The sequence below is a fragment of the Myodes glareolus genome, chromosome 9, assembly GCF_982192425.1.
Source record: "Myodes glareolus chromosome 9, mMyoGla1.1, whole genome shotgun sequence".
Taxonomy (NCBI): domain Eukaryota; kingdom Metazoa; phylum Chordata; class Mammalia; order Rodentia; family Cricetidae; genus Myodes; species Myodes glareolus.
In genome coordinates, this window is record NC_142034.1 from 26520515 (window position 1) to 26531985 (window position 11471).

At 49.9% G+C, this 11471-nt stretch overlaps 1 protein-coding gene across 1 annotated transcript; it reads right to left on the reverse strand.

Moving 5' to 3' along the window:
• Positions 1-3757: 3757 nt before the first annotated feature.
• Hoxb13 (homeobox B13) lies at positions 3758-6159 on the reverse strand. Its single transcript, XM_048450622.3, has 2 exons — positions 5314-6159; positions 3758-4385 (listed from the first exon to the last, which is right to left on the reverse strand). Exons 1-2 carry the CDS (start codon positions 5912-5914, stop codon positions 4132-4134), a joined length of 855 nt encoding a protein of 284 aa, XP_048306579.1. The 5' UTR covers positions 5915-6159; the 3' UTR covers positions 3758-4131.
• Between the last annotated feature and the right edge of the window lie 5312 nt (positions 6160-11471).

The following is an 11471-nucleotide window of genomic DNA, read 5'->3' on the forward strand; positions in this document are numbered from 1 at the left end:
TGCCCAGAGACTGTTCAGGTGGGTGAGCATGTGAAATAAATGTCTTTCAAAATCAACTGAAATCGCCTCCCTCCGTCTCTTCCACCACAGCCGCCGGGGCGTTTTATGGCAAACTGACGGTAACAAGTTCATTTATTTAATCCGAGACTGTGGCTCTGGGATTTCTATAAGACAGAACTGGAGTGGGGGTGGGGCAGATCCCCCCCACCCGAAAGAAACCTAATTAAAGTGCAGCACTTAGAACCTTGAATAAAACGTTAATGAAGGAGAAGAGGGAAGCTCTGCGTTGGGGGAGGGGAGCCAGCAACCCTTCCGAGATGGTGGGGGCATGCTAGGGCCTTGCACATGCCCTTGCGCAAACCCCAGTAGGAGAATGTGGAGGAGAGGCAAAATAAATTTTCATTCCGGGGGCAATCGTACCGGCAGCCTTCTCCCACCTCCCCAACCCCCCGGAAGTATTTGCCAGCAGGCGTAAAAGGCCGGAACTTGGAAGCCAGGGGGTCATCCTCGGCTTTGCTGTGGCTGGGCCCTAGATTCAAAGGAGCTTCCGGAAATCCTGATGGTACACTTACCGCTATCCCATCATTGGATCCCTAGAGGCCTAATATAATCCACCTGCTTAGTAGTTAAAAGCGATATTATGCCGGGGCCGGTGTAGACGAAGAAGCTACATTCGGATCCAATTTCGTTGCTGCCTGAAACTCTCCGCGGGGAGAGGAGGGAAGGGTATATAGAGTAAAATTATACCTTGTTGATGAAAAGGCTCCCCAATCATTTTCCGGAAAAGAATGTGTGCCGCAGCAATTGTTTGTCCTTTGGTAGTGTTGTCTGAAACTGTGGTCACACACTTTCCTCCGTGTTTTAAGAAAGAAAGAAAATCTCTTGTAGCTTCCAGTATCCCTCACTGAAAAGGAAACGGCGGCAGGTGAATCAGGGTAGACACGGCATTTTGTTGTATTTTACACATAAATCACTGAGCGATGTCGGTGACGGCTGGTAATAATTCACTTCATAAAATATGTTTGGGGAAGGGATTCCTAAAATGATTTAGTACAAAACGAAATTAAATATGTTTTGCATAGGTTCCAGAAAAAAAAAGTAGGAAACCCGCTGCAAGCGGTTATGGTTGTAAGATGAATTTATTATTCTCATGTAACCAAGAGACGGACGGAATGTAGCCGGCGCCCGTGGCCTTGATTCTTACTCGCCATTCCTACTCTCCTCCGGGACTTATCCGAGACTAGACCTATACATCCGCTGGAATTCCTGACGTCTTCGAGTTCTGAAGCTTTCACGTGCCTAGAACTTTCAAAACTCGGAGGCCAGAGGTCCCGGGCAGTAGCATGCCGGAAGCTGGGGGTTCAATGGGGTGGTGGTGGAGGAAGAAAGCCTCTGGCGCGGGCGGGTTTCCTGAAATAGCAAATGTCTACCGGAAGGGGGAGCGCTTGTCTTCTTAATAGTTCAAACATGGTGTTTGAACTAAATCTTTTGTCTGCTCTGAAATTAGTACCATCGAAAAGTAAAGGAGTTCTGAAATTTTAAGCCCTTTCGGGCAGAATGGTGGCGTTAGAGCCTGGGAGTCCAGAACCTTCACCCGCCCAGGCCTCTCTCCTCTTGAGAATCTGTTCATTGAGATGGCAGTCAGTCTTGCAGCTTTCTCCCTGGCCTAAGGGGGGAGGGGGTGTCACACACCTCAGTGCTGTCACACACTTCCCACATTCCCGTCACACCCCTATGAAGTTGGTCAGGGAAGGGGCTGCTCACTTCGGTCAGGTTTGGGATGACATGACAGAGTTAAGGACCTATCATTTCAAAAACTATCCCAGCCAGGCGGTGGTGGCCCATGCCTTTAATCCCAGCACTCAGAGGCCAGCGGATCTCTGTGAGTTAAAGACCAGCATGGTCTACGAGTTCCAGGACAACCAGAACTATACAAAGAGAAACCCTGTCTCAAAAAAACAAAACAAACAAACATAGCTACCCCAAAGTGGCTTCTAATGAGGAAGGTGGAAGGTGAGGAGGATCTGAGCAGAGTCCATAACCTAATCTGGGGGCTTAGACTGGACCATGGCTGGAATGGAAAGAACTTTCCAGTCACAATGGATTTCTGCCTACATTTCTGAGGGGCACACACATTCTGTCATCCAAGAAACAGAGGTGGTATCTCTCTCTCCCTCCTGTCTTGACTTTTTAAGTTGAAAAAAGTGGAGGAAGAGGAGAATGAGAGGAAAAAAAAAAAACATGCTTTAATGTAGCTTGGACTGACCTGAAATTCGCTCTGCCCTGCTGGCTTCAACTCAGACTTTCTGCAATCCTCCTGCCTCAGCATCCCACAACTGGACTTAGAGTCATCTACCACCTCGCCTAACTCCTAGCTCCTTTTTGACAAACATATTCAGAAGAACCTGAGCAGCTTCCCCCCTCATTCTATCCCAAGAGAGGAGCCAGGACTGAAACCCCACAATCAGCAGGAGGATGCACCAGATTTTCCTCGGTTGCAGAGATTTACTTACTCATGGTTTCTTGGAGAACCATCAAAGCTTGTTGGCTAGGGAAAACCCATGAATATGTGGGTCACTACCCACTACTAGATAGCTACTCAACTCAGTGCCACCACATCAGTCCAGCAGCCTCTCCGAACTTCAGGAATGGTGCTGGATTACAGAGAGCCTCCACTCAGTCCAAGGTTTAGAATGACAGAGGTAACCTCCTGGCTCTACTGAGCAGGGCCCCGATTAGTTCTACCCCACAGTTGGTCCAAGGACATCGAGAAGGAATGTCTATCTCCTGGTACTGCTTCTGAAAATAGCCATTCTCCTCTGGGTTTTCCAGGGTTCTGTATTATGTTCTGGTCATTGGTGCCATGGGCACCTTGTATTCAGGGATCCCAGACCCAGGCAATGAAAAAGCAAAAAAAGTCTGAGAACACTTTGGCATCGGGTGCCCAGAGTCCCTCCACGCTAATCCTGGGTCTCTTTGCTTTTTCCAGTTGCTGTCCTTTTACATAAAAAAATAAAAACAAACAAATAAAAAAGTCTTCCCTTTCTTCCAGGCCTACCCAGGGCAGAGAAGCTCCTCCGCTGTTAAAAAGAGGTGACCAGGGAAAGAAAGGCGGGGAAGGGGGCCACCCATTATTTTCTGGTTTTCTTTCTTGTTCCATATTCTAGTGTTTAATCAAAAGCCCCAATATAACTTGGGACACTACCCTCTCCTGTAACTGCTGGGCCTGAAAGGAGTCCTGACAACAAAAAAACCACATATGACTATTGTGTGTGGCTCCTGAGTGCCCAACAAACCTTGATTGAGTCAGGACTACCAGGAGAGCCCAAATCTCTCATTTTCCAAAAGCAGTGGAGTTTGAGAAAGTGCCCAGGTGGTTGGTTAATTGTCTTGCCAAGTCCTCTCTTTGAGTTCGGTTCTGGTGGTTCTGATCCAATCAGGTCACTGGTCTCATTTTCACAGGACTGCAAAATCCCAGCATTTGTGATGGGAGCATCCCACTGGGTAGACAGCCTAAGAGGCTGGCAGGGAAAGTGAGCGCACAGGAGAAGGTGGGCAGGGAGAAGAGAGAAGCATCTGTTGCTAACATGGTCTGTCCTGCGCAGCTGTCATCTTAGAAAAATGCTAGCTGGGCCCGGCATGCACACCTCAGAAGGACGAATCTGCCTTTGTCCCCCACCTCACCCCCCCCAGCCATTGGCATGGGGGCTGGGTGTACCCAGAAAAGGGTTTGAGAGAAAATTGCCCTACAAAAAGATCTTCTTCCGTATTTATTCACAATTAGCTCAACTTATGAAAGCGGGCTCTAAGCGCTCTACTGAGCTCTAGACAGAAAACATGAAACTAATTATCGCGGCAACTAGTGATGGTTACGAGATTATCACTGCCCCGTTAGGATGAATGATTAATTATGACTAACACAGGTTCTCTGGAACCCGGGTGGAGTGGACTGTCATTCCAGGCCTCACGCTCCTGGCACATGCAGGGTAGCCCCTGAGGAACAGTCCATAACTCAGTAGCCTGCTAAAGGTGTCATCTCCTGGGGTTCCTTCTGCCAGTCCCAGCCCCGGCAGGCTCCCAGTTTCTCCAAGACAAACCCTCAACCCGTCTACTGCCCACCCCCTCTGGCGTTCATGGGGTAGCGCTGGTCTTGACCTTGGCCAGAACTTTCTTCTCCTTGACCCGGCGGTTCTGAAACCAGATGGTGATCTGGCGTTCAGAGAGACTGGTGGCTGCCGAGATCTTGCGCCTCTTGTCCTTGGTGATGAACTTGTTGGCCGCATACTCCCGCTCCAGCTCACGCAACTGCCCCTTGCTATAGGGAATGCGTTTTTTGCGGCCTCGGCGGAAGGCACAACCATCAGGAGGGTGCTGGGTGTTGGGCTCTGTGTGGTGCGAAAAGGAGGAGGGAAAGGCACGCTTAATCCCCTCTCTTGTGCAAAACCAAGCAGACCCAGGCTTAGGGCTACAGGCTACGTCATCCTGCAGGCGCTTCCTGATTATTCTATGGGTGGGCCCAGCTCCCCCAAAGCACATAGGGACACTGCTGGAGTCTGCCTGGTTCTCTGATTACCCACTCAGCCTCTGTTCCTGTGGGCCATCCCCACCATCGCTACCCTCACACAGGAAGTGTGCACACACACACACCCTCTCAGGGTTTTGTTCACAGCCACACTGTCCACTCTCACATGCATTTTTGGAATCGGCCACTTACATAGAGGAGAAAACAGGTTTATGCCCCCCCACCCAATACACACACACACACACACACACACACACACTCAAGGAACACCCCTTCAATACACCGCCCAGTGAAGGAAAACCTAAATTTTTCCTTTCGAAATTGAAACTTCATCTAAGAAAGCAAGTGGTTGTATTCTCTAGGAACATCCGATAGCACCCATTCCATCTCTCGTTGTCACCTTCAAAGCCACTGGATTATGTCATTTGGCCTTTGTGTCGAATTAGACTGGGGTTGTTCTGGGACATTCGGGCCCCAGTCAATAGTAGGGACCCAAGGTTCTCCCAACATTTATTTATGTATTGAAAGGGTGGTCCAGTGGCCTCAGGGGTAAGAGAGGAAGAGTGGCCACTCTGAAGCTCCAACTAGTGCCCTGCTGAGGCCCCTCATTCTTACCCCCTGAGACCTCCATCCAGGTCCTCTAGCTATCTGGACCCTCTTTCAAAGTCCTAATGAGCAACCCAAGGAACCCCAGGCTCCTCCTCACCAGCTCCAAGTCTCCCTCCTTCCAAACAAGTGCCAACCAGCATAGCCCAATGCTCAGAGCCAAGAGGAGCAAGAGTAGAAGTTACCTGCAAACGTCGCTTTCCAGAAAGGACCGGGTGGGTTCTGTTCACCTTGACAACACATCTGGCCGTTCCAGCCACCGGCCAGGGTCCAGGGCTGGTAACTGTCCACAGGAAGCAGAGAGTCGTGGCGAGGCTCCCCAGGGGCTCCCAGGGTCTGCACCACAGACACATCCAGGTAACTGGCCATAGGCTGGTAAGGTCCAGGGTAGCCGGGATAGAAGGCAAACTCGGTGGGACGGCTGGGGTACTCCTCCCCAGGCGCAGGAGTTTCCGAAGGGTAGGTGGCCAGGGTGGCCGTCTGGGCACAGGGTTTCAGTGAGCTCCTGGACACTCGGCAAGAGTAGTACCCGCCTCCAAAGTAGCCATAAGGCACGGGAGCTGGAGATGCCCCCTGAGGCACCCCAGGACAAGGGTGGCACTGCTTTGGTGGCTCTGCAGTGCCTGGCAGATCCAGGGGGGCATAGTTGACAGTCGGCATCAGCGTTGGCGCCGCGGGATGGCTAGCCAGTGGGGAGTGGGCGACTAGATTCCGACCCCCTCCGGGTCCCAGCAAGCCTTCGATATCTTTGGCTCCGTCCAAGGTGGCATAATTGCCGGGCTCCATGGGGCCGATGATTCGCTCATGGGGAGCCGAGGGTGGGGATTCTAGGGGGCACCCAGCTCGCTCTCCCCACCCAGGCCAGGGGAATCCTAAGCGTTTTAAATCGCTCCCAGCTCACAGGTCGTCTGCATTGCCTGGCAGGGCCGTCTTGACGCAAGAGACGCTGGGGCCCGGGCGCTCATGCTGATTGGCTGCGGCCTGGGAGAGAAGCTCATAAAATCCTCCCCGCAGAAATTGCAGGGGGAGAGGGGACAGGGTGTCCGGCTCCGCCTCCTTCCTTCTCTCCCTCTCTGTTTCTGTCTCTGTCTGTGTGTCTCTTTTCTGTGCCTCTGTCTTTCTCTCTGTGTGTGTGTGTGTGTGTCTGTCTGTGTGTGTGTCTCTGTCTTCTCTCTCTCTCTCTCTCTCTCTCTCTCTCTCTCTCTCTCTCTCTGCCTGGCTCTCTGTCTTCTGCATTTTGGCAGGTTTAACGAGGGAATAAAAAGCTCTCCCAATAAAGTGTCCATCTCCTGGTGATGGCGGGGCGGGGGAGTCGGGGGAAGGGCCTCCTCAAAGGATAACTGGGAATGTTTCTGAATAAGAGGGAAACTGGAATGGGAACTATAGGCATCAGGGTGCTCTTTGCTTTGGGTCCTGGGTTCTAGCAGGCCCCTTCAGTCCCAAATGCGAATGCGCCTGTGCCTGCAAGGTCCCTTCCCTATGGACCCTGCATAGCCACAGTCCTGAAGGCTCTGGAGGCACCAATCGGGGTGAGGCAGAGCCGAGAAACTGGGAACCCGAAGGAGCAAGGAGCGCAGAAAACGTGCAATCCACAGCCCAGGCAATGTCCTGATCTGAAGGGGAAATGGAGCCTCTAGATGTCTGGGGAAAGGGGTCTGGATTTCCGTTTAAGGAGACCAAGAGACAGGAGCACACAGGACTTTACTTGAAAGAATATACTAAGGCTGGGAAAGAGAAAGGGGCAGGAGGGAGGAGGGAGAGAGAGAAAAATGGGGAGGGGGGGACAAGATTTTATTCCCCTTTTCAGGAATCTGCTGTCTGGGGAAGCCAAGGCAGGCTAAGTGGCCATGAATCAGCTGCGGGGATCCTGTGGGGCCTTTCTGCTCTTTGGTCTATAGCCAGGAAGCCCTATAGCCCAGGAAATCAAGAAACTGACCCTGGACCATTCGCATAACCACACAATTGAGGTGCTAGATAGCTCAGAACCCTGGCTGCCTCCTGCGGGCTTTGAATTTCCTTGGAAGCTAAAGAAGAAAGAGCAGGGGTGTCCCAGTCGCTAGAATCCCCCCTCTATTGGGGCCTATTGTGCTGTGGGTTCAAACAACTTGTTATACAAATCTGCCTTGAAATAGTTTTCTTTTCCTACATCACTCCACATGAAATCCTACATTTTCTAGTTTTCTAAAGCCCTCAGGTTTTTTTTTTTTCTATTACACCAAGGGCTTGGTTGCAATAAGCCCTCCTTGAACTCTGGGTGGGCTAAGCCCACGATATCACCAGTCTGAACTTGAATTTGAGTCCCCTTACAGGAAAAGGCCTTTGGAAGTCAGAATTGCTCCAAATGGTAGGCCTGTAGTGTCCTGTAGATCACTCTCAACAAACATTGCCAGTAATTGGCACCAAGCACAGAAACCTTGGCTGATTTTTATCCCACCTGAAAACAGGAAAGAAAAGAAAGGTGTCTCTTCACTGCTAATCATAATGGAAGATTTTCCCACAGCTTTTCAGTTTATTCTTTTTTCCCAAGGCAGAGTTCCGGTTTTTAGCTTTTGCTAGGCAGAGACACCTATAGTTGCCAGAAGATAAAACCCATGGTAGCGCATGCATCTGACCCCAGTACAAGGGAGGCAGAGGCAGGGAGATCTCTGAGTAGGCCAGCCTGATCTACAGAGTGTGTCCCATGACAGCCAGGGTAGGGAGGAGATATGTGTTGCTAATAGAACAATGGGTGAATCCCTAAATTTAGGGAAAAAATCATAGCCACAGCCACACTCCGGGTACAAAGGAAAATTTATATCCGCCAGGGGGTATGTTCTAATACTTTCATCAGCAGGTGGCTGAAACTGTATTAATATTCAGAGGATTTGCATGACCCCTGGAAGCTTTGTAGCAACCTGAGGCTGGCCTCAAACTCCAATTGTAGCTGAAGATATTGAAATCCTGATCTTCCTGCTTCTACCTTCCCCGTGTTGCTGGGATTATAAGAACGGAATATTTTACTTCTTTTACTTTATCCCATAGTGTGTGGAGTTGAACCCTCACCTAGTACATGCTAGATAAGCATTCTAGCCATGAGCTATGACCCCGCTGTGATTTTAAAAAAGGAAGAAGAATAAGAACAGTGCCTTGCGCTAGGTCTGTCGCAGCGTGATCCCTAGGACCTCAAAACTGAAAACTAGTCAAATTCCATCAACGGTAGGATAGACAAAGAAACCAAGCTGGCATTAAGCATAGGGATTAAAAAAAAAAAACAGCAAATCATTGCTAAATTCAACATGGGCGAGTTCCACTATTCTGTGGGTGGAAGAAGCCAGGCATAAAAGAAGTTTGTATGATTCCACGTCTACATGGTTCAAGAATTTTGAATAGTGACTGAGGCCAGAAGAGACATGAACTAGGGAAGGGTCCGGAGACCTTGTAGGGCTCTAGAAATGTCATCTCAATGTGGATGCTGGTTATGTGGGTATATTTGCTTTGTAAAACCCCACCAAGTTGTATGCTTGAGATTTCCACACTCCCCCCGCCCAGTTACATGCCCAGTTACATCTCAGTTCATGAAGAAAAATAATTAAACAAAAAATGGATTCATAGTAGTGGTCACCTAACATGTGGGAGGCCCTGGACTCTATCTACAACATCCTGAGAAAAATCTCAGCAGCAATGCCTACCTACAACTGAGCTTCTTTGGTGTTTGTATGAACAGACACAGAAATAAGCAGTTGGATACATATACCTCCTTGTAGAACGCAGATCAGCTTAAACTTGGCCCCCAGAGACACTCACAAGCCTCCCCTCCAGACCAGACATTTTTCAACACAAATAGTACCTTGAGTTTGGTTTTGTTCCCTCTGTAATTTATGCAGCATCTGTTCTAGCCCAGGGAGCAGGTCAACATATCGACGTTTTTAGCACGTGAGGTAGGCTCCTGTTTCCTATGCATATCCATATATGTGAGCGCCTCTGTCTGGGACCCTGGAGATCTCCACTGGACTTGAGTAAAATGGGATTTGGTCTCCTTCTCTCTAAAATGGTGCTGATATATTCTTACTTTACATGAACCCTATGACAGTTTAATGAGATTTTACATGTGAAAGTGTTTTTGCAAAGTGAATAAACACTTCTATTTGTGTTCCTGTATGTGTATGTATCTAATGAAACCACTTGCTTTTATTCAAACCGAACAGTTGCCCTAGAACACGCGAGTCACTTCTTACTACCGTAGGAACCCGGCTTCCTACACAGAAACCGAGACTCCCAATCCCCTTGGGAGTTCAGCTCCCAATCCCCTTCCCAACCGTGGTGCTTCTGATCTCCCCAATAGGGTCTCCAGTCCTTTTTCCAGGTTCACCAAGGCTTTTGTGTTCCGCTGGAAACCTGCTGTTAGATCCACCGGGAGGAGTCTGGAGCCTCCGGAGCCCCGTTTACTGACCCAGCCAAAGGCTCTGAAAGCCTTAGGAGCTCCTTTACATACCATCCAGACACTTCCAGGAAGGTCAAGGCCAAGTTGAAAGTTAAGAGTCTGTTTACCTCCAGGACCCCATTCAGCGCAACCCCGCAGACCGCCTGTGACCTTTACAGCCTGGCCTTTGAGTGTGGCCGACCCACCCCCAGGGGTTCCGGCCGTGGGGACTTGGCACCTCCGTGTCAGCTCCCGCCCCTTACTCCGGCTCCGGAGGGAGGGGGCGAGACGAGCCCCCCCCCCCCCCCGCTCCACTTAGGGGCCTGTGTTACATTTTGTTTTATTTTATTGTAAAGTAAGAGCTCGCTGCCTCCTTTATCCCAACTGGAACAGTGAGTGTTATTGTCGTGGCAACGATGGCGGCCCTCAGGTCGGTGGTGACTGAAAAATGATTTATTTGCAGCGGGGCTGGGGACACTTCCTTCTCGGGGAAGAACGTGGCTCGCCAGCCAGACCCACAGGACCGCCTGGGCCCCCGCAGAACTTGTGGTCGCTCCCTTCTCCCGGCTTCAGAAGAATGGCTTGGTCCTTCCTGTTGCGCTTTCCTTATTTTTCTCCCATTTTTTTTTTCAGACTGTGCTTTCCCTGTCTGTAGTCTTTTGTGAACTTTCTTCCCCTCTTGTGTTTAAGTTTCTCTTCCTGTCTTTCCTTCGATTTTAGTTATTTCGAATTTATATTTTCTCCGTTTTTTTTTCTTTTTTCGCTTTTTGCTTGCATTCTAGCGCCCCATCTTTCAAATTATTCTTTTTGCTTCCCCTCTCGTTAGACATTTGCACTATTATTTCTTTTGTTCCTCATTTTCATCTTTTAAGCTCCCCTCTCTCTCTCTCTTTGTCTATCCCCCCCTTCCTTTCTTCTATTTTTATTTTACTCTCTTCCCCCTCCCAACACACACATTTTTTTCCTTTTTTGCCTTCTTGCACAATTTCTCATTTTTCTTTTCTGAAGTCTGGAAAGGCCTGCCTCGTCGTCCTTCGCGGTTAAAAAGGTGTTGTCAGACGACCCTGTGATGGGCCTGGGGACCTGTGTGGGGCTGGGACATCTCTTCTATGCCTACCTTCAAAGGATGCACGCTTTAGAGGAAAAACTGTTGGACAAACTGATACTGGGGACCAAGAGCTACATCTGCCCGTACAATAGATGGAGGCATGACCGGCTTAGAAGGAGGTCACTGTCACAGCCACCTTAGCTCCCCAAATTAAGAAACCCTGCCACATTCTGAGACTTAAGAACCTCTTGGGGCAAGCCTTGGATGGAAGGAAGACCCGAGGGACCTGCTGCGGTGAGGAGGCTGTCTCTGAGAGCTTCCAGAACAGGAGCCAAGGCGGTGAAGCTGTGAGTGGGGTCAAAGGCAGACAGAGGGAAGAAAATGGCTTTGAAAATTAAAAACTCTGGTCTCGGAACACGGGGCAATCCACACCAGCTATTGAAAGCCTAGTAGGAAGGCTGGCTGCCTCCCCCCGCCCCCACAAACACCAAACACGTGCCAGCAGCTCCCTCCTCTAAGCCCCAGTTTTGCAAGGGGTAGAGCTCTGATACCCAGCCCTGTCATTCAGCTTGGATTTGACTCAAAAACCATTAGGAATTCTGAGCTTCGGTAGTCCTGCTGAACAGTATGAGACTTAAGCAGGGTTCTGCTCTGGTGACCCGGTCAGTGTGTTAGCGTGTTGGGCAAGCCTCACACCCACCCCCCAGACTCCTGTCTCGGTTTCCCATACACACTGTGTAAAAGGGGACTGTGCTTCCCTTTGAGTTCCCAGGGCTAACGTGGGGCAGAAGAGTAGGGGCAAAGGGAAGGACACCAGGAAACCTGTGGGAAGAACAGAAAGAGGTCACTAGACTGCCACTGCTTCTGCTGCTGTTTTTCTAATTTGGATTTTTGGC

Excerpts from the sequence above, each read along its gene's own strand:
- Hoxb13 (XM_048450622.3), bottom strand. The coding sequence starts at position 5,914 with ATGGAGCCCGGCAATTATGCCACCTTGGACGGAGCCAAAGATATCGAA. Across the intron at positions 4,386-5,313 it reads CTGGAAAGCGACGTTTGCAG|AGCCCAACACCCAGCACCCT; the intron begins GTAACTTCTACT and ends CGCACCACACAG.